This window comes from Panthera leo, chromosome B1 (assembly GCF_018350215.1).
Source record: "Panthera leo isolate Ple1 chromosome B1, P.leo_Ple1_pat1.1, whole genome shotgun sequence".
NCBI classification, from domain to species: Eukaryota; Metazoa; Chordata; class Mammalia; order Carnivora; family Felidae; genus Panthera; species Panthera leo.
The window spans coordinates 51,640,668-51,668,248 of NC_056682.1; the positions used below are offsets into that span (position 1 = coordinate 51,640,668).

General features: G+C 46.4%; 1 protein-coding gene across 3 annotated transcripts; it reads left to right on the plus strand.

The window, feature by feature from the left end:
- Positions 1-27,187, plus strand: CB1H8orf74 (chromosome B1 C8orf74 homolog). Of its 3 annotated transcripts, none has more exons than XM_042935001.1 (4): positions 1-94; positions 1,632-1,824; positions 23,871-24,274; positions 26,816-27,187. In XM_042935001.1, exons 1-4 carry the CDS (start codon positions 47-49, stop codon positions 27,047-27,049), a joined length of 879 nt encoding a protein of 292 aa, XP_042790935.1. In that variant the 5' UTR covers positions 1-46; the 3' UTR covers positions 27,050-27,187. The 3 variants fall into 3 exon arrangements, with proteins under 3 accessions (XP_042790935.1, XP_042790937.1, XP_042790936.1); XM_042935003.1 differs by having other exon boundaries at positions 65-149; positions 23,854-24,274; XM_042935002.1 differs by lacking the exon at positions 1-94 and adding an exon at positions 262-363.
- The last annotated feature ends 394 nt before the right edge of the window (positions 27,188-27,581 follow it).

Genomic DNA, 27,581 nt, shown 5'->3' on the forward strand with positions numbered 1-27,581 from the left:
CTGAGTCAATACTGGCTAAGTCTCCTAGCAACTGGATGCAGGGGGCATGGCACTCTTAACACCCCAGGGAGTAAAAAAAGTCTTCCAATTTCAGGTGAAGAGAAAACCCAACTTTTAAAAAGGAGTTTGCTCGGTGATGTAAGAGTGAGGTGTGTGTGTAAAGTGGCCCCTCAACAGTGCTTCTTCAGATAGACACCTTGGACATGACTCCTTGCCCAGGAGGCCCACAATGGGGGGGGGGGGGGGGGTAGTGCTAGCTGGAATGCCAGACCAAAGGCTTACCAGCCCTTGGAGCTTGGAGGCTGTTTTCCCAACCTATAGGGACAGAGCCTGCCTGAAGGGAAGGAGGATATGGCCATAAAGGTACTGTGCCTGCTTCCACTCTGAGGAGGGCCAGGAAGGCCCTAGGGGCTGATCACCATGGGATGCTACCTCTTATCAGTCAGCCTCAGGGCCCTGTGAGCCCTTTGGGCTTATATGCCAATGTGTGTAGGGAATGTGTGTGGTTGTGGGGGTGGGGGAAGGGGGCTGTTGCTTTAAGGCAGGGAGGGGGCAGATTTCATCAATTTCCTAGACCCAACTCTATGGTGACTGGTGTGAGTAAGGAGGGGCCTGGACCTTCCAGAATAGGGCTTTCCACAGAGGGGTGTCAGGGCACTGTTACAGAGCTCAGGCAAGAGGAGTCATGCAACTATGTGCACAGGTTAGCTTCTGACCTTCAGCCATGAGCTGATGGGCAGGCACCAGGCAAAACTTTCCTGGTGGGGCCTCCCTCCCCGCCCTGGGACATGTGCTTTCACTGGCTGCTCTACATCTCCCAACCAGCTGACACCAACCTGGGGATCTGTGAGCGCTGCAAGGAATGGCTGCCTGGGTCAGGTGGTGAGACAGGAATCCCTGGGCTCTGGACCTTCCCCTGAGAGCAGTTTCCCCACAAATGCCCACCTCCCTCCCCAGCCAGGAACCTCCCTCACCCCAAGGGACCAACGTTCCCATGTTCAGTGGCTCTCCACTTCATGCCGCACCTTTTCTTACTCCCTCCTTTAAAGACACTTGCTTCTCCTATATCTGTTGATAACCTATAAGAATCTTTCTGGAAAGGCCAGACAAACTCTCAAGTGAAATGGGATCTTTTGGCTAGTTCCCTGATCAGGTTTCCCTGCCTGACCTGCTAGAGTGCCCAAATTTTCACCAAGTAATGCATATTCTTTCTTTTAAAACATAGGCTCACCAAGCCTCCTTGTAGTCATTTACACTTTAGTATGAATTTCGTTATCAGATCAATACCTCTGGGGCAGTTAGTTGAGAGTGGACTCACAGGGAAGTCAACTTTTGTTTTAGAGAAAAGAAGGAGGAGCCATAATTCAGGACTTGAAGCCTGCTGAAGCTGCAATGACTAGCATGAGAACTCTGAGAGGAAGGAGCAGTGCTAGAAAGAACAGCGCATTCCCAGAAAGGGGAGGGAGAGCTGTCCAAAACTGAAAGCATGATTCTCCCCAGGCATACTCACATTTCTGGTCACTCTTCAGGACAATGCAGAGCCCTGTGAGGACCCCAGTGGGATTTTCTCAGTGAGGATGGCATCTTGATTCCTCAGTCTCACTCTCCATCCTTCATATCATGCCCTGCAGAAACCAGAAGGTAGGGAGCACCTACGGAGACTGTTGAACTGGGAAGAGTTTGATGAAGTGAGAGACTCCCGCAGAAGCATTCTGTTGGATACCCTCTATGAAAGCATCATCTTTGCCGTGGGCAAAGGTTTTCCATGGGTGGAAGTGGCCAAGGTGGTCAAGTTCACGGAAGAGCTGTTCAAGGAAACCAAAGGTATGGGGCATCCAGAGCAGGGGTCAGCGAGGCTTGCAGGGGAATGCAGGGCACAGGACCCCCCTGCAGTCCACAGCCTCAGGAACCCTGTGAGGACCTGGAAGTCCCTTTCTTTCTTTCTCTGGCATTTAGCATCCTCCCATGCTCATAAACAAACTTCCTGTCTAGGCTTTCTGGAAATTGAAGCAAACTGAGTGTCCATGCTGAGTCTTTATATTTATCTCCCTGGCTGAAAATTTCGCACAACTTCAAGCTGTTCACACAGCAGCCAGGATGTTTGTCTCTTGGTCAGTCAGTCATTTATGCTTAAATATGAATTTCCTTATCTGATCAGTACCTCTGAGACAGCTAGCTGAGAGTAGGCTCCCAGTGGAATCAGATTTTATTTTAGTGAAAAGAGGAGGGGCAAAGATTCATAATTTTTGTTTTGTTTTCACTTAACAGAAATCAAACGTGTCACTCTACTGGTTCACTGACCCCCCCCCCCCCACTGCATTCCTGAAAGACCACAGTTGTTCCAAGTATCAAGTTTTGGTCTACTGAATGTCTTGGAGGAATCCTTTACAGGCAGCAGCTTGCTGGCAGGGATGAGGGGAAAAGCAGTAAAGTGAGTTTATAGAGGGAGCATCTCTCCCACCTCTGCCCTGTGCTGGGCTTCATGAGAAGAGGAAGAATATCTCTCCCTGTGACTCCCTGGCAAGAGGGAATGTGATCACACCCATCCTCATCTTGGGCTGTGAGATGCAGATTCATTCCTTAAGCAAATATTTGGAGCAGCCCCTCTTTGGCCAACATCATAGTAATACTCAGACAGGAATAATCAATAAGTACCACAACCAGTAGGTAGATGCTTGATGGGAAATGGGACATTTACATACTCCCTCCCAACATTCTTACTGATCACAAAGGGGAAAAGACTACTTCTATGTGAGTGAGCCTGACAGACACCTCCTTCATGAAACGATCCAAGTAGACATCATCAGTAAAGGGACACACTAAGAATCACATTCTACCTGGTAGAATGCAAAAGAAGAACCCAGCATCCTTCTGTGATGGTTCTAGCAAAGACTCAGAACCTGATCTAATCACGAGAAAGCATTAAATTAGCATCACTGAACAAAGTCCCTCTCCTGTGAGCTTCAAAAACATTAAGGTCCTGAGAGCCAAAGTAAGGCAGAGGAGCTGGTTTAAACTGAAAGCCACCTAGGAGATGTGGCCACTAAACGTGACATGTGGCCTCAGTTTGGGTCCTTTTGCTATGAAGGGATATAAGGGACTACTGGAAAAATTTGGATGAGGTCTGGAGGTTAAACAGTAGTGGTGTGTCAAGGGAGATCTCCCGATTCTGATGGCTGTGGTTATGAATGCCCTATGTTAGGTAATTTACATGAAAGCATTCTGAGATGATGGGGCATTTTGTGGGCCACTGATTGTTTAAGTACTTGGAAAAAATGTCTTTGTACTATTTTTTTCCAGTTTTACTGAGATACAATTGACATATAATATTGTATGAGTTTAAGGTGTATCGCATACTGATTTGATATACGTATATATTGCAAAGTGATTACCGAAGTAAGTTTAGTTAATATCCATCACCTCACATAGTTACAATTTTTTTGTGTGATGTAAATTTTTAAGATCCACTCTCTTACCAGCTTTTAAACATACAACATGATATCGTTAGCTGTAATCACCATGCTGTGCATTAATTCCCTGGGACTTATTTCTCTTATGACCAGAAGTTTGTACTATTTGACCACCTTAATCCATTTTGCCCCCCCCCCACCACCACCTCTGGGAACCACCACCTGTCTGTCTCATTTCCATGAGTTTAGTTTTCTTTTTTTAATTCCACATGTGAGATCATATAGTGTCTGTCTTTATGCCTTTAAGGTTTATCCATGCTGTTGCAAAACGTAGGGTTTCCTTCGTTTTTATGGCCAAAAAATATCATATTTTCTTTATCCATTCATCTGTTGATGGACCATAGGTTGTGTACATGGCTTGGCTTGGCTACTGTGAATAATGCTGGAGTGAACCTGTAGGTACAGGTACCTCTTCAAGAGAGCAGTTTCATTTCCTTTGCATATATACCCAGAAGTGGAATTGCTGGATCGTATGTTGTAGTTCTATTTTTAATTTTTTGAAGAATCTCCGTACTATTTCCACAGTGGCTACACCAGTTTACATTCCCACTAAACAGTGCATGAGGGGTCCCTCTTCTCCACAACACTTGTTATTTATTGTCTTTTTGATACTAGCTATTCTAACAGGTGTGAGGTGATATCTCATTGTGGTTTTGACTTTCATTTCCTTAATGATTAGTGATAGCCTGTTTTCATGGATCTGTTAAGCATTTGAATATCTTCTCTGAGAAAATGTCTATTTAGATCCATTGCCCATTTTTATTAGATTATTGGGAGTCTTGCTATTGAATTGTTTGAGTTCCTTATATTAACACCTTATCAGAAATGTGCTTTGCAAATATGTTCTCATATTTCATAGTATGCCTTTTAATTTTCTACAAAATTTCTTTTTCTGGGCAGAAGCCTTTTACTTTGATGTAGCTCTACTTATTTACTTTTGCTTTTGTTGCTTGTGCTTTAGGTATTATTCCAAAAAATCATGGTCAAGACCTATGTCAAGGAGGTTTCCCCCTGTTTTCTTGTAGGAATTTTATGGTTCCAGTTGTGCTGTTTTTTAGTACACTATTTCTTAGAGCAAAATGGAACAGAAGGTACAGAGATTTCCCACAGAAACCTTGTCTCCCCCACCCCTCCGCCCGCCCAACACACACAGCCTCCCTCACTATCAACATCCCTCCAAGAGTGGTACATTTGTTACAACTCATGAATCTACATTGGCACATCATTATCATCCAAAGTTCCTAGTTTACATTAGGATTCATTCTTGGTTTTGTGCATTCTATGGGGTTTTTTTTAAATTTTTTTTAAATGTTTATTTATTTTTGAGACAGAGAGAGACAGAGCATGAACGGGGGAGGGTCAGAGAGAGGGAGACACAGAATCCGAAACAGGCTCCAGGCTCTGAGCTGTCAGCACAGAGCCCGAAGCGGGGCTTGAACTCACGGACCTCGAGATCGTGACCTGACCTGAAGTCGGACGCTTAACCGACTGAGCCACCCAGGCGCCCCAACCAGTTCTTCTTTTATGGGCCATGTCTTTGTGTTGTATCTAAAAAGTAGTCACCAAACCCAAGGTCATCTAGGTTTTTTTATGTTATCTTCTAGAAGTTTAATAGTATTGCATTTTAGATTTGGATCTGTGATCCATTTTGAGTCAATTATTGTGAAGAGTATGAGGTCTGTATCTAGACTCCATTTGTTGGCATGTGGATGCCCCGTTGTTCCAGCACATTTGTTGAAAAGATTATCTTGGCTCCATTGTGTTGTCTTTGCTCCCCTGTCAAAGATCAGTTGCCTATATTTGTGTGGGTCTATTTCTGGGCTCTCTCTTCTGCCTGCCCCATTGATCTCTTTGTCTTTTCTTTTGCCAATACCACATAGCCCTGATGATGAACTCTTTTTGAAACTTTTCTGTGATTCTTTATTTTGAAAATTTTTAAGCATAATATTTTCTTTAACATGTGGCACATTTGAAATTCTCTGGACTTCTGACCAAGGTCTCCAACAGCTGCCAAGCAAATAGGACACATGATGCTTTGTCCCTTGTGCATCAGGTCCCCATCCCTTATGTGCCCAGAGCTCATCCACCAGTCTAGTCAGCAGTGCCTCAATGTCCTTCCCTAAGCTCACCACTTTTCACCAGCTCCTTGTCTGCCACCCTTTCTAACCCACCTCCGTCTCTTGACCAGCCCACTGCTTTCAAATCTTATACCTCTGCAGCCCTTCACTGAACTGCCCAGTGATTTTTTTTTCAGGCACAAATAAAATCCCATCACTCCTCTGCTTCAAGCCATTTAGTGGCTGCCACTGAATCGCACATCTTATGTGCATGTGGATCAGCCTCTTTTTATTTTTTATGCTGCCCATGTGCCCTTTTACTTCTCTCCTCCAAACCAGTGATCCCTGTCTGAAGGCTTGAACCAGACATGGCATTGCTCCTGGGCTGGCTTCAGAGATTCTTGGGAAACTTCATCTCCCACCAGCCACCCCTAACCCCCACCCCTGGGCCCTTCCTGGAATCCCTCTGGGTCCCACTCCCTGCTGCTCACAGCAATACACAGGTACCAGAGTTCATCCCCTTCGGCTGAGCTCTGCAGTGGCTTGTGGCCAGAACAAACACTGACGAGTGGGAAGAAGAATGTCTGCCCCAAGCAGGTGGGAACTCGGGCTCTTTCAAGTTTCCATCAGAGCCTTCCACAGGCTGAGCCCGTGAAAAACAGTCAATGACGATGCAGACCCAACTTCACACTGAGGAGATTAGAACACCCTGGAGCTTTCATCATATCTGGTTAGTGCATGCAGCCAATGCAGCCTATATATGTCTTGTGGACTCCTAAAACCTTGCAGTTGGAAGGACACTCAATTCCCTCTACTGTAGGGAGACCCTCAACCAGCCAGCAAGTTTCTTCCAGCCTCTGCAGACACCCTCCAAGCAACAGGGTGCTCCCTCTTTCCAAGGCCACTCATGCCTTTCTAAAACCATACCAATTATTTGAAGGTCTTATTTATATCTAGCTACATCTGCCTTCTGCACCTTTTACTAGAATGTTCAAAGTCTGTCCCCTGGAACCAGAATGCAAGTCCTGCAGATATTTAATCCGCTTTATCTAATGTGACTATCAACTCCCAGTTGCTTTTATCACTTTTTTTTTCTTCTTGTAATATTTATTTTATTTTTGAGAGAGACAGAGCACAAGTGAGGAAGGGACGGAGGTGGGGGTGGGTGGGGGACACAGGATCTGAAGCAGACTCTAGGCTCTAAGCTATCAGCACAGAGCCCGATGCGGGGCTTGAACTCATGAACCAGGAGATCATGACCTGGTCCAAAGTCAGTGCTTTACCAACTGAGGCACCCAGGCAGCCCAATTTTATCATTTTAATGTGACATCATTTCCACAGGCCCTTTCCTCCTACCTTCCCATCACTGCTCTCTTTCTTGCTGTCCTTCTCTGGGCATACTTGTGATTGTCAATATTGTTCTTAAAATGTCATCCAAATACAAATACAAAACAACCTGAAAATTGGTCAGTGAATTGGTCGGGGATTTTATCACCTCCTCTGTCCTGGTGATGATGCTCCTGTTTATATAGTATATAGGTGCACTTACTTTATCAACATCAAAGTCACACTGATTTATATTGGGCAGGCAGTTCCACATGTGAATGATTTTTCCCATCCTGCCCTTGTGCAATGGCAGTTTTGAGTGAACTTGCAGGACTTTACAATTATCTCCATGGATTCCATCTTGTCAGTGTTGGCCCATCTTTCTTTCTTCATAACAACTTTTAAATCTTGGTCTTGGGCTCTCCACCTTACAAGTTCTTTCTCCTACCTTTAAATCATCTCAAAATTTAAGAAACATGGTTGGTACAAACACTGAGTGGGAACAAGCACTTAGGTGGGCTCCTCATGCCTGAAATTAGACTCACTGAAGATAGAATCCATCAGGAGGTTCAGCACTCAAAGCAAACATTCCAGTCCTCGTTCAGTCCCTTACTGGATGTGTGGTCCTCGTCAAGTCGCATTGCCTTTGAGCCTCTGGTTACATATCTAGAAAGTGGAAAAAGCGAGAGCACCCATTTGCTAGGGTTGTTTTAAGGATTAAACGAGGTTACATACATAAAGCCCATAGCATGGCATTTGGTGCCGCGTAAGTACTCAGTGAGAGTCAGCTATTGTTCTTAGGAGGGGACCACAGGGACAAAGACCCAAGGCTTGAGAGAACAGGATGTGATTCAGAGATGGCATGATCAGATGTGGCTGCATGTACTTTATGCAGCATCCACGATGGATCAGCCTCCAGATGTACAAAAGCAGCATCAGCTCCTGTCAAGGGCAGCAGAGAAACCCAGCTGCCAGCACTGCCTGGCAGACCCTGTGACCTGGGGAGTGGGCAGGACAATGGACTGAAAGCAAGAGGGCTGGCACTTCAGCCAGAGGCAGGCCCCGGAGGTAAAGTAAACTGGCAGGCTTGTCCGGGAAGTGGGGACGCAGGAAAAAAGGCAGACAAGACTGTTCCCAGCTCGGCTCCCAGGTAACTGACTTATTGTGAGAGCTGACTTGAGAGCAACACCAGGCTGGCTATGGGTTTGCAGGGAGTAGACAACGGTGTGCAGTGGAAGCACCCAGGGGTACAGAGCCACACTAGAACCAGTCCTCCTGAGCTAGGTCCTGTTCACCTTGGGCCCCTCATGGTGCCATTCAGGATGGTGGCTGTTGCACCTGAAGATTGTCGGGTTGGCCCAGATAGCATCTCCATGGCAGCCATGCCCACACTGCTTCCCGGAAATCCAGCCCAGGGACACTAGCGAGAGCATGAACAAGTTCATCAATACCCCCAAAACAGGGGATAGAATTTCATCTGAAGCCTCCTTACTCCCGGGGATTTTCTTCTTCAGTCTGTAGTCAACCCCAGTATCAGGCTGGACTGGTCCTCAACATTGCTGGGGCCCTGCTTCAAGGCTTGGTTCTGCCATTTCCTCACTGTGTGACTTTGTGAGAGTCCCTTAACCTCTCTGTGCTTCAGATCACTCATCTGTAAAATGAGGACAAAAATGGCACCAACTTCATGGGATCTTTGCGAGGATTAGATGAGTCTATTTATGTAAATCACTTGGATCAGTGACTGCTACATAGGAAGCCCTGTGAACGTGCAGTGGGTTGACCACTAATATTATAATACCCATTCCTCGGGGGTTTTAGGCACTCCCATGGGTTCAGCTGTCCTTCCAGAAATGTAGGTCTTACACCTGCAGCAGGAGACAGCCATTCGGTCCTGTTCATTGAGGGTGCCTGGTTTGTTCCTCTTGACTTTGCTCCCAAAACCCCTGCCTTTGCTTACTTAGTTCTGTTCCCATTCTACCCAATTCCTAACCCAATCTTGATCTTCCCTTTCTCTCCTACCTGGTGTTATCTGAGCCACACTACCCAGGTTTGGACCATATTCTCTAAGGAGCTGGCCCACTTTGCTCCTTCAGGTGCCTACCAGCTCTGGGTAAACTCCTCTCCTAACCTTGGATCCAACCCCAGTAGGGGCCAAATGAATAAGTGTCCAGCTGAACAAAGAGGCACCTGACATCAGTCCCACTTGCTGGAGGGTGTTTCCAAATCCTTTCTCAACTTAACCTGCCCCTCCCCAGGCCCTGTCCACCCATGCTGTCCATTACCTCTGAGATACCCCCTACATTGATCTCTGAGATCAGCCCAGGGCCTTCTCACACTCTCACACCCTATCCCATCCCTTCACCCTCCAGGTACCCAGACTTTGCCACCCAGAGCCATCCTTAGAACCTCCCACGTCAGGCCCACTCCCAGCCATGGCCACACCTTCCCAATGCCCTCAACACTTTATACCTGGATGTCTGCGGCTACATCTCTCTGGGCACCCACATGCCTGCAAGCACCCTCTTGCTTGTGGTGGCCACCTTGTTCATCCTTCTCAAACGCTGTTTATATCAAGGTGTCCTCCTTCCTACTCTATTCAGATCTAAACTCTTCCCCCAAAGAGCTATAGTTAGACAGCAAGGAAGGCTAGACCCTGGGGAGGCTGGATCTCCTGGAGAGGGGTCTATGCCCACTTCACTTTTCTCCCTCTATTAATACCCCCCATGCCAAACACAGCATATGGCACACAGTGGGTGCTAAATGAAGAAAATGAATGAATGAATGAATGAATGAATAGATATTTGATGCCCATGGAGATGATATGCCCTGTATGCAGAGAGGAGGTTAGGGTGCTTGACTCATCCAGGGTGACCTCATTGAGTTGCATGTCCAGGTGATATTAGAGGCTACACGGTGGGGTGATTAGCACCAAACTCTGCAGTCAGAAGATCTGGGTTCAAATCCTACCTCTACCACTTACTAATGTGTTACTATACCTCTCTACACCTTCATTTCCTTGGCTCTAGAATGAGTGGCATAATAGTTCTAACTCATAGAGCAGTTGGGAGGATTAAACGAGACAGGGCCTGCAAAATGTATAGCACAGTAACATGCACACAGTGAGTGCTCAACAAGTGTTAGCCCCCATGTGCCCATCACACATGGAAGGGAGGTGAGATGAATAGAAGGTGCTGGAAATCCAGGGCTAGAAGCTGCTACATGCTGCCCCTCGGAGAACTCGCTGTCTGTGCCATTTATTGTCTTCCCCTCACCTTGCAGGCAGGATTGCAGATGCATTCAAATCATGGGCCAACAGAATGGAGGTCCAGAGAACCTCAAACCTGGCCCCTAATGGAGACACCCAGCATCCATGACCTGCCCTTGGGCACATATGTGAGGAAGCACCACTGCCCAACAGCATAGGGGAGAAGGCATCTGTTCACTGCCCTTGTTAGGGGACCTAGACAGCAAGGGGCAGGAAGAGCTGGTAAGACAGCAAGTCAGTTCCTCATAGGTCATGGGATGCAGGATGCAGACAGCAGGGTCCTACTGACCAGCCAACTTACGTGCAAGCTGATTTCCACAGTGGATTGTCACTCTTCTTGGAAGGGAGATTCTCCAGGGATTTGTTTATTTGTTTGTTTTTTGTTAATATGGGGCTAAGGATGGTTGAGTTCTGTTTGCATACTAGATAACAAAGCTGGTGGACAGTATTTAAGGAGGGTCATGTTTGTACAACAATGATTCAGAGCTTTGACAGGCCAGCTGCCAGCTGGGCTTATTTCCTGGTCCAATCAGTCCTCAGTACCAGGAGGGAAAGAGTGGCCCTTTATTCAAAAGCATAAGCTGATTCTGCCCTGGCAAATGGCTCACCAGGATGTTCTGGTCTCAATTCCAAGCTAGAAGTGAGAGTCTTGTGAACTGCACCTCCTTTGCCAGCATCCAGGAAGCCCTGGGAAGATCCCATCCTTCTGTCTCTGTAGGGCCTGGGAGGAAGTCACCAGGCACAACACAGAGGAACAGAAGGCTGCCAACTCTGTCTTGGTGGGAAGAAATCACAGGAAGTGGACAGATTTTGCACACCCTGTTGAGTGTCTGGAGAGAGGTGTTGGGACATATGGGAACCCTGAGGTCTCCCACTTTGCATACAGGAGTGGCAGAGATTTAGGGTGCCCAGAAGGCCCTGCACATCCTATCTCTGACTCACATGTAGCAGCAGGTGAGGGGTTAGAGGGGAACAGCCTCTGTGGCAGCTGTCATCAGCAGTGCCTGGCAGGCCCTGGTCTTCTCTCTGATACTTTACCTAGACTTCTGGTCTAGAAGTACCTCTTTCCTTCTGTCCTGGCCCTCATATCCTGAAGCCATGAGGAAGTGGGCCTTGATGGCCAGTTGGTAGAGGTATGAGGTGGCCAGGCAAGTGGGTCATAGCACTGTATCTGTAGTCCCATCCATGGCCACTCCTGATTCTCCAGAAAATGTCATCTGGGCAGCCATAACATGGAAGGCAGCCACCCCACCTTCCCCCAGCAGCCTGGGGCTGGCAGGACGCATTACTTGCCTAAGGTCATCTGTGTGAGTTCTTCCTACCAGAATACTCATGGCCATGCCCAGGGTCTACTCCACCAGCCCCCAAGTACTGCATCCCATGTGGGAGAGCCTCCAGCAATTCAGGACCAGCCCAAAGAGAAAATGCACCTTCACTCTTCTTGGAAGTTAACTTCCTTGGGGCAGCCTGACTTCAATGCCTCTCCCACTAGACTCTAAGGAGGGGCCTTTGGCGGCAACTTCCTTGCTGATGGAGAATGGAAGCTGCCACAGAGGCCACTGGTTGAAATCCTGAGAGAGCATTTTGTGGGGGCAAATGGGCAACTGCCATTTCAGAGATACCTCCCTGAGCGTATCAGTCTGTGAGGACCATCATAACAAAATACCACAGATGGGGCACTTGCAACAACAAACATTTTTGTTCTCACATTTCTGGAGGCTGGGAGTCCAAGATCAAGGTGTCAACAGGGTTGGTTTCTTCTGAGGCTTCCCTCCTTGGCAGATGGCCATCTTCTCATTGTGTCCTCACATGGCCTTTCCTGTGTGTATGTATGTGTCCTAACCTCTTTTTGTAAAGATACCAGTCATAATGAATTAGGGCCACCCACATGACCTCGTTTAATCTTAATTATTTCTTTAAAGACCCTATTTCCAAGAGCAATCCCATTAGGAGGCACGGAGTGTTTGGATTTGAACATATGAATTGTGTGGGATGCTGTGCTAATTCACCCCATAACGCTAAGTAAGGTCAAAGCTCTCCAGGTGAGACTGTGCCAGCTAGTAAGCCAGAAATCAAGACTATGAAATAGAAACCTCCCCCAACCTTCCCTGGAGGAGCATACATCCTGTAGAGGGAGGAACAGTGAGGACTTTATGATCCTGGCATTTTTGCATGTAGCATTTATAATCCTCACCATGACCTTGCATCATACCCATTATTTTAATGATGAATTGAGGCCCAGAGAGGTTAAGTAACTTGCCCTAAGTCACACCCCCAGTAAATGGATTTGAACCCAGGTCTGTCTGACAGCAGAGCACATGCCCTGCCCTGTGACCCTTCTATCTTGACTAAAGGGATCTGTACACAGAGCACATGAGGGTCTGAGAAGCATGAAGCCTGGGAAAGCACCCTGCGATGAGAAGAATGAGGCTGCCTGCATGCAGGAAGAGGGAGACACCTGGAAGAACCAGGTGTGGAACACCTGGGGGTGGGGTTCCTAAGTGGGTCACCTGGAGTTACAGCATGTACCTGGGATCCTGACCCTCAACAGGATGGCTCCAATGTGGTGGGTGGCACAGGCCCAGCTGCAAAGAGGAGCCATGCCCTTTGGGTAATGTGTTCTGGCCTGGATGTGCCACCTGTGTGCAGGTGGGTGGTTCTGGTGCCTTAAACCCAACCTCTGGCCCTTTGGAGTGACCTCATGCTCTACCTCTAACTTCCCATGTCCTTCTTCAGTCAGCTGGGCATACTGGTCAGTCTCAGAGCCCCCAACATTAGAGGGGACACGGTACAGATACAATATAGTCTATTTTTAGTCTAAGTCCCCGAGACAGTGGGATTCCTTGGTCGTTTTCAACTCAGGGATGATGACAACAGGATAATGATAAAGATCAAAAGTCAAGACTCCCTTCACTAAACTTGAGACAGCTGCAGAGCTTGGCCACGAGGTACCCACAGTGCCTCAAATATGGCTATGGAGGACCGTCAGCTCCATGGAAATAACCATAACATCTGAGAATCAAAAAGAAACCCAAGATCTCACCTGATCCAAGCCCCACTACCACCACCACAACAAACACATTATTCGAGAATCCTCTTACCAGCCAAATGCCTCCTAACTCCTCAAGCTAGACTGCTCTGCTAATAAAGCTTTTGCTTCTAGAAAGTTCTGCTGCTGAACTGAAACCTGTCTCTTTGAGACTTCCATCTGAAGACTTCTGTTCTGCCTTCTGAACCTTCCTCCCTGAATCAGCCTAATCCACTGCACTCAGTCAGCCATCCTCCAGCAAACATTTCCAGGGCACTGTGCTAGGGGGTGAAGAAGATGGGACATCCACTCAGCAGTCCCTACGTGCTGAGCTCTCCTCATGAATCATCTCCTTTAAAGTCCACAGCAACTGTAGGTGGATTTAGCAATGATGCAGCTGAGGTTCAGAGAGGTTAGGTAACTTGCAAATTATCACACAGTATAAGGGCAGAACCAGCATTAACCTTGAGACCTTCTGGCCCCAGATCTGTTGTTCCTGCCAAAGCTCTGTAGCATTAAGCGTGCCAACTTCTTAAACAGACTCTTAACTGTAGAGAACAAACTAGTGGTTACCAGTGGGGAAGTGGGAAGGGGGATGGGTGAAATAGGTGATGGGGATTAAAGAGTGCATTTGTTGTGACGAGCACATGGTGTTGTATGGAAGTGTTGAATCACTATATTGTACTCCCAAAACTAATATAGTACTGTATGTTAACTAATTGGAATTAAAATTAAAACTTAAAAAAATAAAAAATAAAAACACTTCCTTTTCAATGAAAACAAAAAAAGGAATTCCAGGGGCGCCTGGGTGGCTCAGTTGGTTAAGCATCTGACTTCAACTCATGTCATGATCTCACAGTCTGTGGGTTCGAGCCCCAGGTCAGGCTCTGTGCTGACAGCTCAGAGCCTGGAACCTGCTTCACATTCTATATCTCCCCCTCTTTTTCCCTCCCCCATTCACACTCTGTCTTTTACTCAAATATAAATAAACATTAAAAAATGTTTTAAAGTAAAAATATCATGCAAACTTCTTGAGGAATGGAAGTGAGGAACAGTCAGGGGTGCATTTACTAAACAGACAAGGTCAGGGGACCATTTTAAGCAATGAGAAGAGCTTCGGCCAAAGTTCATAACAAGCTAAAATAGATGGCCCTGTGTTTGCCCTTTTTGAGTCCCAGGACTTTGAATAGCAAGGAAATCTTTAGAAGATCAACATAATCTTTCCAGTCCTACTGTTGGAGTAGATTTTTTTCTTTAAGGTGACTCTTGGTTTATCTTAAAAACAAAAACAAAATACCATGGGCAGGAAAATAGTAGGGAGACTCCTCAAAAAATTAGACATAGAACTGCCATATGACTTAGTAATTCCACTTCTTTGTATAAAGAACTGAAAACAGGGACTTGAACAGATATCTGCACACCTGTGCTCACAGAAGCATTGTTCACAACAGCTGAAAGGCAGAAGCAACCCATCTGTATGGGCTACTTGTCCATCAACAGATGAATGAACAAACAAAATGTGATCTATACATAAAATGAAATATTTCTCAGCCTGGTGAAGGAAGGAAATTCTGACACGGATGAACCTTGAGGACATTACCCTAAGTGAAATAAGCCAGCCACAAAAAACCAAGTACCTTATGATTCCACTTATGTGTGGTTACCTAGAGCAGTCAGGTTCATAGAGGCAGAGAGGGGTCTCAGTTTCCCATCTCTAATATGAAAGGACTAGACTAGCTCAATAGTTGCTCAAATATGTTCCTTGGTCCGAAAGACCATTTACCTCAAATAAATTTGAGAAATATTGCAGATGCTCAACCCCTTTGGGCCATTTGCTGAGCCCACTAGCATATTAAGGGCCTTGTTTCATATCTTTTGATCCAACATATCTTCAAGGTCTCTGGCTTTGAAGTACTGGTTTCTATGTAATACCTATTGCAAAACATCCTTTGGAAAACTGTGTCCGAAAGGATTGGGGGCCCCTTCCAGTGTCCATCTCTAAGGGTCTACAAAGACAGCCCAAAGCTGCTTGGGACTAGATGGCTGTGCCAGGCAGCGGCTTGAATTCTGGCTTCCCCACTCCATCAGCTGTGTGTCCTTAATCAAATCCCTTGAGTCCTTGAGCTTCAGTTTCCCTCATGAGTAAAGTGCCTGTACCCCTGCCTCACAGAGCTAGGAGGGATTGGGTGGAACGAGATGACCCAGGGCATGCGGCACCCAGCGGGAGCTCCCTCAACAAGAGTCCTCCACTGCCTCAAGGAAAGCACGTGAGCTGTCACTGTTATTGACACCTTGGTGTAAATGAGTTTGGCAGAACCTTACCATGAGCAGAAAGATGGGCAGGGGGCAGCTTTCAGGATGCAGGAGGGGGGTGGAGATGAAGGTTCTGTGCTTTCATCTGCTTTCCACCATCCCAGGTCAACCCTGGTAGGTGCACAGAAAGGTAAGCAAGCCAGGCTGCAGCCTGACTTGGTTCCTCCCCTTTGAGCCAAGGCGGGGGCAACCAAACTGGTTTGTCAGGGGACACTGGTGGCATCTGGATCCTCCCCCTCACACCCACCCAGAAGGAACAATGCCTCTTCACCGTTCCCAACCCTTCCAGGACATGGCACATCTCCCTTGCTGTCATCCAGCCCCAGACCCCGAACATGAGGGGCAGCAGGAGGCAGGCGCCCAGAGTGCTTGGTCCAAGCCCAGTGCCTTTTTGCCCTGATTCTGGAGCATCTGGTATTGTCATCCCACCCCCTGCTCTTCCCCTCCTCATTGCTCTCCTCCTCTCCCATGCCTGGGTCCCCGCGCAGGTGCTGGCCTCCAGGGGCTTGGGGACTGTCTTCAGGAAGTTCCCAGCAGCCAATGCAAATGAAAGCCACTCCCTGTTATTGAAGAGCAACTTGCACGTACAGATCTGTCCCCCGGCAGCCAGAGGCTTCTCTCTGAGACTTAATCCTTGGCTTTCTGAGTCATCGGAACTTCTCTACCTGCGGCAAATAGAGAATGGTCTGAGGGCCAAGAAAGTGTGTCTCATGAGCCAGCTTAGGATGATCTTTGCTGAAAACCAGAGCTGGCCAAGGAGTCTTGGGGCTGGAAGTTAGAATCCAGCCCAGGGACTCCTTCCCCAGTGACCCTGTATGAGGTCCACTCTTGCATTTTATGACCTTGAGGCTAAGGCCATAGCTCATACCCATAACTGGGCACCTGCCAGGATGAAAGGCAGCTGGGAGCACTTGCCAACATTTGCTGAGGTCACTCAGCACAACTGGGCCCTCAGACTTCTTGATTCAAACCTGGCCTCTATGCATGGCTGCCCAGGGGCTGAATAGAGAAAACCATGGCCTTGACAAATGAGGCAGTTGTGGCCACCCACATCTGGAGGATGCAGGTGATCCCAGCCCCGTCCACTCATAAGCCAGGCTGGAGGAGGGACGGCATTTTCCAGTATGTTTGTTCGGCTCCGCAGAGCCCAGAGAAGAGGCAATGATTCACCTCACAAATTTCACACAGTCGCCTCCACACCAACCTGGAGTCCAGCTTTGATTATCAGAAACCAACCCTGGTCCCCCAGTCTCTGAGATTCCTTTACTGATTATTTTTGCCATCACACACCACCACCATCCCTTTTAAATGCCCATCTGAGCTCTCCCTTCTCGGCTTAAGACCTCTGAGTGGCTCTGCAGTTCTTGGCCACGGTTCTTAATTTTCCTTTCAGAAATCTGATGATTCTTTCTATGCACACACCCCACCCCCAGGGGAAAAAAGTGCATGTGAAATTCTGGATACAATTTCAGAAGATGCCAGTTGGTCCTGAAGCCCAACATTGGGGTCCATGAATCCTCTTTAAAGAGCCTGGTTTCTGTTTTGAAGTCCAGCTCTTTCATGTGACATATACGAGTTTGCCCTTTGCAAACTGATGATGCCAAGCCCTTCTGTTACCCTGGGAGAGTCCCCCAGACTCCAGCTTTTCTTCCCAGAAACTCTGAACCATGTGGATCAAGCACATGCCCACACTGTACCTTATTTGCTTCCAGCCTTTATTCTGCAGGCTCTCCACCTTGGAGGGCCCTTCCCTACCATCTTCTGCCAAACTCCTCATTCTTCCTTTGGGCTCCAAAGGAGCCCAAACCTTCCCTGGCTCCTGGTCCCCCCACATCCTGAGTCAGGATGCCTTCCCCATGAGAGCACCTACCCCATCTCCTCGTACTTTCACTTCTTCCTCTCTGCACCTCAGTGCCCAGTTTTATCCTAAACATGGGTACTTGCTTGCATGCTGCTTTTAGAGGAATCTTCAACTCTTGTTATGTCATTATGTAATGTATTTGAGCACCTTAAAAACAACAACAACAACAACAACAACAACAACAACAGAGACTTGTACATTCTGTGTCATTTTTAACCAACCCTCTCCAAAAGCAAAAGAGAAAAGAACAAAATGCCCACAGGATCCCAGCAGCACAAAGCTCACATCTGTGCAGGAAGGGACCTGGCAACCATGTGACAGGTGAGAGGGTCCTGAGACAGGTGTCTTGTGTAAAGGTCACTCAGCAGAACAGAGCATCTGGGGGCTTTGGTTTCATCCTTTTGCCAGTTGGGCATTTCATAACTCCATGGCCCCCATGTGTCAACATCTGAGTTCTTTCGGCTCAATCTGGCTCATAACTGAGGAGCAACAATTCCCAAGCCAATCCCACCCTGGAATCAGCACTTCCTTCTTTTGAGATGGGGGGTGCTCTGTATTTTTAGAAAGATCCAGGTGATTGTGGAACACAGGGCTTCCACTGGCCCTGGGCTCCTCCCCACTATTCAGTAATGAAAGGGTCTTCAGGATCAGCCACCTAGCCAGATATATCCCAGCGCAAGAGAGAAGTCAAGGAATGCCTAGGTCGCTGTCCTGGTGGCTGCAGAGTATCTGTGACACAAGTGAGAAGCAAAGCAGAAAATGGGGAGAATGCATTTCACACCCTACCATGCAAAAGCAGCATCTCTTTTCTTGCCATTATTGCCTCCCCTAGAAGTTGTTTTATTTGTTTCCTGAATTTGTGTGTGTGTGAAATACCCCCTCCTTGCTTTACTGAGGTATAGCTGACAAATAAAAACATTGAAAAATAGGGGCACCTGAGTGGCTCAGTCAATTGAACAACCAACTCTTGATTTCAGCTCAGGTCATGATCTCATGTTTCATGGGCTCAAGCCCCGCATCAGGATCTGCTCCATGCTCGGTGTGGAGCCTGCTTGGGATTCTGTCTCTCCCTCTGCCTCTCCACTCCTTCCTCTCTCTCTCTCTCCCTCTCTGTCAAAATAAATAAACATTTTTTTAATATTGAAAAAATATTTAATGTGTACAAACATAATGTTTTGATATACATTGTGAAATGATTACTACAATCAGGCTAATTAACATAATCATCACCTGACATGGTTACCACTTTTATTTGTAGTGAGAACATTTAAGATCTACTCTCTTAGCTAATTTCAAATATGCAAAACAGTATTGCTAGCTCTAAGCACTATCGAAGTAGATCCCCAGAACTTATTCATCCTGCATAACTGGAACTCTATATACCTTGATCAACATCTCCCCATTTCTCCCTCCCCCCAGCCCTTGGCAACCATCATTCTACTCTATGCTTCTGAGTTCCACTTTTTTTAGATTTCACATATAAGTGGGATGATGCAGTATTTGTCTCTCTGTGTGTTGCTTATTTCAATTAGCACAATGTCCTCCAGGCCCATCCATGTCGTTGCAAATGACAGGATTTACTTCTTTTTTCAATTTATTTAAATTCTAGTTAGTTAACATATAGTGCAATATTGATTTCAGGAGTAGAATTTAGTGATTCATCACTTATGTACAACACCCAGTGCTCATCCCAACAAGTGCCCTCCTTTTTTAAGGCTGAATAATATTCTAGATAGATGATAGATTAGATAGATAGATAGATAGATAGATAGATAGATAGATATTCTGTCTACATATCCTATAGAGAGAGAGATTATATAGATCATAGAATAGAATTATATGTATATTCTATATCTATATATCTCACAATTCTTTAACTATTCATCCATCAGCACACTTAGGTTGTTTCCATATCTTTGCTGCTGTAAATAATGCTGGCTTGAATATGGGAGAACAGATTCCTCTTAAAGATCTTTAATTCATTTCTTTGGGGTATATATTGAGAAGTGGAATTGCTGGATCATACAGAGGAGGCATTCTAGACATTTTTCCCTAATGACCTACTCCTTAATGACCTACTATCTAGTTTTAATATCACAAATATTTTGTATATCTGATTTTGTGTTGTATGTATGTCTGCTTTATACACATATAAAGCTTACTCTTTGTATGTAATGCAGGGTTAAAGATGACTAAAGAAAATTTTTAAGTTAAAGTCAAAATTAAAAAGCTATCAACATCTAATTTAATGTTACAACTGTAACTTCTAAGTAATTTTAATATAATTTATTCACTTATGTAAATTGTAATTGTCAAATTACACATGCAAAGAAGCAATTTATGTAGATGCATAACGATAATAGCAATGCAATCAAATCTTAAAATGTCATTCAAAACTGCCATTTCTTTGACAAAAAATTTACAAAATTAATTTTTTTAACTATTTTCAGTAAGCTTAACTTTCAACTTTTCCTTCATACATTAAATATTTGGAGGATGGGCTGGGGGTAGGGTGGTCTGGGAGGTGTCTGTGAGAAGGTGGCATCCTGGGAGTGAAGAATACGTCGTCAGCCAGGAATGCCATCCGAGCCTAAGGCCTGGCACAAGGGAATACAGGGTATGGTGGAAAAATAAGGGAAGGCCAGTGTGCCAGGCAGAAGCAGAAGGAGAAGAGGAAAGGAGGGTTTTATGCAGAGGAAGACCAAGATCTGACTCATGTTGCAAAAGGGTCATTGTTTTAACATCACTCTTAGGCTGAAGACCAAATTCCTCCCATAGGGTCTTAGGAGGTCCTGCACCACTGGGCTACTGTCCACCATCCAACCTTTTCTAGAACCAGGGAATCTCTCACCAGCTGCCTTCTAGCCTGCCAGCCCCTCACCCCCAGTCTTTTGGTTTCTCAAATGGGCCATGCTTTCTCCAACTGCAGGCACATGATGTTGCCCTTGCCTAATTCATTCTCTCCTACCTCTCTTTGCCCAGTAACTCCTCTGACACTGTTCATCTCAGATTCTTCATCACCCTCTCAGAGAACTGCTCTTTGACTTCCCTAACAAAGTCACTTCTTCTTATTCCGTGCCCGCCCAGACTGCAGAACCCTGAACAGAGTTATACTCTGTGTGTTTTCTCCCTAGCCCTTCACTGCCTCCCTGGAACCTGGAACAGGTCTTAACACATGAAAAGTCCCTAATACTTGTTGGATGTATAAATGAATAACTCTGTCACTGCACTTAATATCAGAATTTGCTCATTTACTCACTAGCTACCCATTGGCTCCAACTGTGCACAAAGCCTTGTGCTGGGGACTGAGCATAAAAAGGGAATGTCATCTTTTTGTCACCTCTTCTACAAACTGGAATCTCTCTGAGGGCAGGGGTCATGTCAGAGGTGAATGTGCCACCTGTATCATATTCTATTGGTGGTCCCACCACTCTTTTTATGTAAGCATCTGGGAGTTATGCAGGTCGCTACCACACTCCACATCGGACCATCAGTCCTGCCACTCAAATCTGCCCACATCTGCTGACCTGGCATTCTCAGGCCACAACAATCCCATCTGGACCGGACAATGCAATGCACCAACACCACATGACCATCAATGTTATTTAGCTCAAGGCAAGCATGGCCATGTGTACAATCTTCCTACAATGCTAGGCAGACTCTGCACTTCCTACAATGCAATACTTCTGAATGCAGCATTCAAGGCCCTCCCATCTGTCTTCTGCCTACCTTTCCACACAACACTTGCCATTTTCTGCTTCCATTTTTATATACCAAAAATAACAAACCCAGGCTTGTTCCCCACCCATGTCATACAGTTTCTTGCCCCAATGCTTTCACCCAGACTGTACCCAGAAAGTGTCTCCCTCACCATCTTTACTGGCTCAGTCCTCCCACTAAGCCTCTGAGATGTAGCTCATGCATTATCTCCTCCAGGGGAATCCCTATCCTCAACTGAACCTTCCTCTCCACCTGTTTCTGTTTCTCTTTACACACATATCGTAACATTTACTTGTTTGTCTTTCCTGTGAGCACTTTATAAACAAAGAATGTGTCTTATTTGTCACAGTATTGCCATAGTATTGACTTAGCATAGTTCCTAGTAATTAATAGGCACTCAGTAACAATTGACAAATTAATCTTGAGTGGATGGATGGGTGGGTGGGTAGGAGGACGAATGGGAGGGTGGATGGGCAGATGGATGGGAAATGGATGGGTGCATGGATGGGTGAATGGGTGAATAGATGGATGGATGAATGGATAAATGGGTGGATGGGTGGGTGAATGAGTGGATGGATGGGTGGATGGATGGATAGATGGATGGATGAATGGATGAATGAGTGGATGGATGGGTGGATGAATGGGTGGATAGATGGGTGGATGATGGATGGAAGAGTGGATACATGCATGCAATGCATGGAGGGTGAATGGATGCATGCATGAATTCATGGATAGATGCATGATGGGTGAATTGATAGGTGGATGAATAGATGGAGAAATGGAAAGAAGGAAAGATATATGTGGCCAGGAGAGACTTTTCTCACAGGGCAGAAACAAACTCTTCTTTCCCTACACTGTTTATTGATCACTACCTTGTAGCAGGCTCTGTATCAGGCACTTGGACAAGTCATCCCATTTGATCCTCATAAAAATCCTATCAACTAAATATTATTATCCCTCATTTTACATCTGTGGGAATGAAGGCCCAATGTCACAACTAAAACGGGACAGAACTGTCTCAGGCCTCCAAATCCAGTGCCCTCCCTCTACACCATCCTGAAATAGAAGCACTCTCTTGGACCTCTGAGCCTGATGATTTGCCTTGAAAGAAGGGGGAAACACAGCCTACCAACCTCCTGTTCTGCACATTGGAGAGGCCTTTCTTCATCCCTTGCCCAGAAGACTGAAGTCTAAATCCAAGTGACACTCCCAAGCACATTCTAAATGAAGCTAAAAGTGGAGTAGTGCTCCATCTACTAATGTTTTTATAAGACAGTGATAACTTACCATCTCAGCACTCCGGGAAGATTTGAGGGTAATATTCCCATACAGAGCCAAGAGTGAGAAGCCAAAATGAGCATACAATGTTCATTGTGGGGGTGGGGTGTGGAGGACTTTACAAGCAACTACAAGGGCAAGACTGAGCTCCTCCTAAAGGAGAAAGGAGCCCTCTGGCTAGGAAGGTAAGAGACTTCACTAGGGCCCTACGGGAGCCTCACATAGGAGAAACGAGGAGGGGGATCTACAGACAGGTTGGGCCTCCACTCCAGGAGGAAAGCCAGGTTCCCTGCATGCAATACTTAATCTCTCCCTTCAGTAGATAAAACTGAATCCCCCAAATCATGTGACTTGGTGGTCAACTGGCCCAAGCTCCTATTCTACAGAGGTAGACACTGAGTCAGGAAGCAAGAGACACTTGATTGAATTTACAGTGCACTTCAGGGATGGCATCTGTGTGAGGACCCAGGTCTCCTTATGCTAAGGCATGTTCTTTCTCTGTTCCTTGTTTCTTGCCCCTCTCTCTGCCCAAAGTCTGTTCATCAAGGCATACCAATCATTCAGTCATGACCCTTTACTGAACCTCCCCCTGTGTTAAGACCCAATCACATGCTGGGAAGAGTCCTTCCTCCTTGATCACACTACCGTGAGCTTTTGATAAAATTGTGAGCAAAAGGAGTGTATGGGAGGGGGTGAGAGAAGATGGTTTGCTCAGGAGCATTGCCCATGGTGTAACCCCAGAGCTGATCTTTGTTTGCATGATAGAAGCAATATTTGCCTAAATCTGTGACACACATTTCCAAGATAACAGTTGCCTGGACATCTGTCTCTCCAGCCATCTCATAGTCTACTCTTATCAAAATCCCTTTTTTTACACCCTCATTTCCTTTCCAAAGGGTTTCAAGTGGAAACAACATAAAGAACAGCTGAAGTAAACCTTCAAAATAAGAGTTAAAGGTCAAAATATTGGTAAGGGGTGAGATAATCATATTAAAAATGAGATAAAGGTAAGTTACTACTTAAATTTGGCTTTGAACTTCCTAGAAGCCAAGGTAAAAGGAGAAATGTGATATACTCCATAGCCTTTTTTAAAGATTTTTTAAAATATTAATTCATTTTTGAGAGACAGAGCATGAGCAGAGGAGGGGAAGAGAAAGGGGGGAACAGAGGATCTGAAGCAGGCCCTGTGCAGACAGCAGTGAGCCTGATGAGGGGCTTGAACCCATGAACCATGAGATCATGATCTGAGTTGAAGTCAGACTCTCAACCAACTAAGCCACCCAGGTGCCTCTACTCCATAATTTTTAAGAACTGATAAATGGTAATATAGAATAACTAGTAGGACATGGGCTCTGGGGTCATGGGTGTCATGGATGGGTGGGTGGGTAGGGGAATGAATGGGAGGATGGATGGGCAGACAGATAGGAAATGGATGGGTGCATGGATGGGTGGATGGGTGGATGGGTGCCTAGGTTCAGAACCTATGTTGATCACCTATCAATGCAGCTTTACCTCAGTTCACATTCAATTCTCAGCCCCTCTGTCCCCACAGGCTGCTCCATCACTGAGGCGGTGACGATCCTAGGGAACAAACTCAGAGATTACCAGGAGCAGTTCAATACCACCCACCTGCTGGCCCTCTGTGACTACTTCCACAACACCTTCATCCGCCACTACAAACTCTACCAGTATGTCCTGGGCCAGGAGCAGGAAGTCAACCTGACTGTCAACCACCTGGAAGTATGTGCACCGCCCCAGCCCCTCCCGCTGGCCAAGGGCATGGACAAGGACATCTGGCAGCTTGAGCAGCAGATGGCGGAGCTCCGTATGGCTGAGGTGCAGAAACGCACCAATGTACTGCTCCTGAAGGAGGCGCTGCACCTGGAGCAGGAGCACAAGCTACAGAAAACGTTCTCTGAGGTGTCTGAGCAGCCCAGCCGGGTTCTAAAGAGGGAGGTAAGGCTGGACCCATGAAGTGGGAGGATGCTCACCTACCATATACAAATGCGCATTCCTACCAAGAGCACATCAAAGCTGGAGTCAGACTCACAGACAGGACTCCATGGTCTGCACACATGGGACGGGGCAGAAGGGGACAGTCACTGAGCTTTGGCCACAGGCTTTGCATGCACGTTTCACAAAACATCTCTGTGAGGTATAGTTCTTGTCCCCATGTTAGTAATGAGACAACTGAGGCTCAGAGAATTTAATCCACTTGCCCATGGTCACCAAGCTAGCAAGTAGAATTGTTTACATTTGAACTGAGGCCTGGTGGATTCCAACGTCTAATGAAGAGCCCAGGATCTGAACCACCACAGATGGTCTCAGTGCCCTTCATCTACTTGCAGAGCTGGCATCCACTGAGGCCTGGGGGTGGGGGAAGATGATGAAGGAAGGTCCACTGGGGACAGCCCAATGTGGGTGATATGCTGAGGTAGGCAAAGGGGTGGGGCTAGTGGTCCAGGGGGAACCTAGAATAGTCTGGCATGGATAGAAGAAATCGGGCTGCCCTCTTGACCAGTCTTAAGGCCACAGAGGCTCGAGGAGCCAGAGTCTCAATGACCAGCTCTTTACTAAATGGTGACTATCTTGGCCCCAGGGCAATCAACTTCTTAAGGGCCTGGAAGAGTCCAAATTTATTTTTTAACTAAACATAGGCACTAATATCATCACTGTTGCATTATCTTTGAACACAGAGACAAGTATTGCATACATGTACACATGAGGGCGTATGTTGGTATATGCTGGGGTGGGGGTGGAGAGTCACAGGGCCTGTGTGTTTCAAAGTCAGCCAAAGAGTGAACAGCCCTGTGAATTATAACATGGGGAAAATCTCTAAAATCTAAAAAGCAATTAACACAATAGAATAAATGATACTCTTCTAAGGTTAAGTCAAGTCTCCCAGAGAAATAGCACATTGGGCTGCCAGGTAATCTTAGTGCAGTAAGATGTGCAGCAAAGAAAGACCCAACAGAACCTAGACAACAGGGACTCCTGGGTGGCTCAGGCAGTTGAGTGTCCATCTGACTCTTGATTTCAGCTTGGATCATGATCCCAGGGTCATGGGATCGAGCCCTGCGTATGGCTCCGTGCTGAGCATGTAGCCTGCTTAAGATTCTCTCTCTCTGCCACTCTCTCTCTCTCTCTCTCTCTCTCTCCCTCCCTCCCTCCCTCTGCCCTTCCCTTGCTTGTGCTTTCTATCAAAAAATATTTTTAAAGAAAAAAAGAACCTAAGCAATAGCCTGTCTCCTCTGGGGGACCCTGCTCTAGAACATGTGGACAAGGCGATGGATGGGAGGTGTTGCCTTCCCTCCCACTCTTGCTGTCCTTCCCTGCCCCTCCCAGGTCCTCTTCCAACCCCCATTACTTTGCTGCTGGTCCCTGCCTGGTGGAGCTCATGGACTAGAGTCCCTTCCACTGTGTGCCCCTGGTTGTGTGCCAGAGGTGGGGACACTGAACACCATAGGATAAACACAGTACATCCTCTTGGAGCACAGTCCTCCCCAAGGACTTAGGGGAAGAACATTATTTTTATATAAAACAACCAAGGAGATATTCTGGGTCAAATATAAGATTTTACACTAGGTTTTAGTTAAAATAAGAGATCTCAAAGAAATGTCTTCTAGGCATCAGCTACTCTAAGTATGTCCCCTGACACCCTCAAGACAAGCACAAACTCTCCTCTGCTGTTTGGTTCCTCAAGCAGGAAATTTGGAGACACACAGTTACATGGTCCATGTCTCCAGGATTCCATGTTGCCATAATCCTGACTGAGATGACAGACAGGGTCTCATTTTAACATGGAAGATGGTGACAGAGTTTCCATTCTTTCCATGGCTGGCTGGCTGGAGGACATTCCCACTCTCTGAGCAACTTGCACTGTCCCTTCTGACAGTGCTGCTACTAGGCTGCTACTAGAACTTTGAGATGTAAAAATGAGATGAGGGCAGGAGGGGAAGGAAGGGGGATGATATCCAAATGGAAAGTTCGCTGACCAGAAGATAGGAGAAGATGGGACTAGCCTATGGGCCCAGAACAATGTTAGTAGTCAATGACACAGTCCAACAGGGTTGTTGCCACAGTAGGCCTGATGGGAGAAGGAAAGAAACAGTCACTGGAATCCAAAAAGAGAGCTGTAGGAGAGGGCTGTGGGTTAGGAGGCTGTAGGCAGAGGGTTAGAGTCATGGCCAATCTACAGTGGATCCTGAAGGAGGTGAGAGACTTCATTCTCTTCCCAGGCTCAGATCTCCTGCCAGTACCTCCCATTGGCTGAACTCAACTTAAAGCCATAGGTCAAGGTAGCTGGTTGAGGCAGCCCTTATAAGTTAGCCTCTCAGAGCACAGAGTAGGGGTGAGAAGGGTGACCAAGAGATCTGGTGGGGGAAATGTAAGGTTTAGAACACATAAAAAGGAGTGGATGTGTTCAGAATTGGATATCTGCAGATAGCCTCAGTCTCCCCAGAGTTCTGATCACCAGCCATGTTCTATTTCTTCCAGGAGTTAGAAAAGCTCATTGATGAGGTCATTCACATTCAGACTGAATGCCTGAAGGAGCTGCTGCAATATGAGATACAGATAACTTTTGATATTTTGGACCTGAAGCTTCAGAAGACTTTGAACCTCAATGCTCCTATCCCTTCCCCCCTCTCTATCACTGGCCAGCCAGGCCAAGATGAATCTCTTAAGTTCTACAAAACAAACAAAGGAAAGAAAGCAAAAGCAAAGAAGTAGAGAGCTCCTGGTGTCCACTGACTAAAGACTATGACTGAGGAAAAGCCATTGACAATTACGAAAGTATTATGTGATGTGCTCAGCACCCAGTAGATCAGAGCTTTCTAGTGATTAAAATAAATAAAATGGCAGTCATCATATCTCCTCTCTCTTATTTCTGGAAACCACCTTCTACCCCCTGAAAATCCAACCCAAATGAATTTTCCCTGCATCTTGGAAGAAAGCTGTCTTTCTCTGCTAAGCACAGAGTTTATGCTCAGACAGGCAAACATCACTTGTTTACTAAGGCTGAGCTTAGACACTAAAGACAGAACTACCACCAGTGGGTTTAAATGGATAAGGGTGAGGGTGACACCAGACACCAGGAAAGACTTCCAGCTAACAAAGTGGTTCTCTGGCTAGTGTGGGAACAGGTCCTGGGATTCTGTTTCCTTTCTGCAATTTGTACAATAGGATTGACCTCCTGCAGCCTGTTAATTCATGTGCTGGTCTTCCTGCTAGAAGACCTAGAGCTGCCTAGAGCCTCTAGAAA

What these genes read in the sequence shown, in the direction of transcription:
- CB1H8orf74 (XM_042935001.1), top strand. Translation starts at nt 47, where the DNA reads ATGGCACTCTTAACACCCCAGGGAGTAAAAAAAGTCTTCCAATTTCAG. An exon ending in GCTGTTCAAGGAAACCAAAG is followed by an intron (nt 1,825 to 23,870) that starts GTATGGGGCATC and finishes CTGTCCCCACAG; the next exon opens with GCTGCTCCATCACTGAGGCG. An exon ending in GCCGGGTTCTAAAGAGGGAG is followed by an intron (nt 24,275 to 26,815) that starts GTAAGGCTGGAC and finishes TATTTCTTCCAG; the next exon opens with GAGTTAGAAAAGCTCATTGA.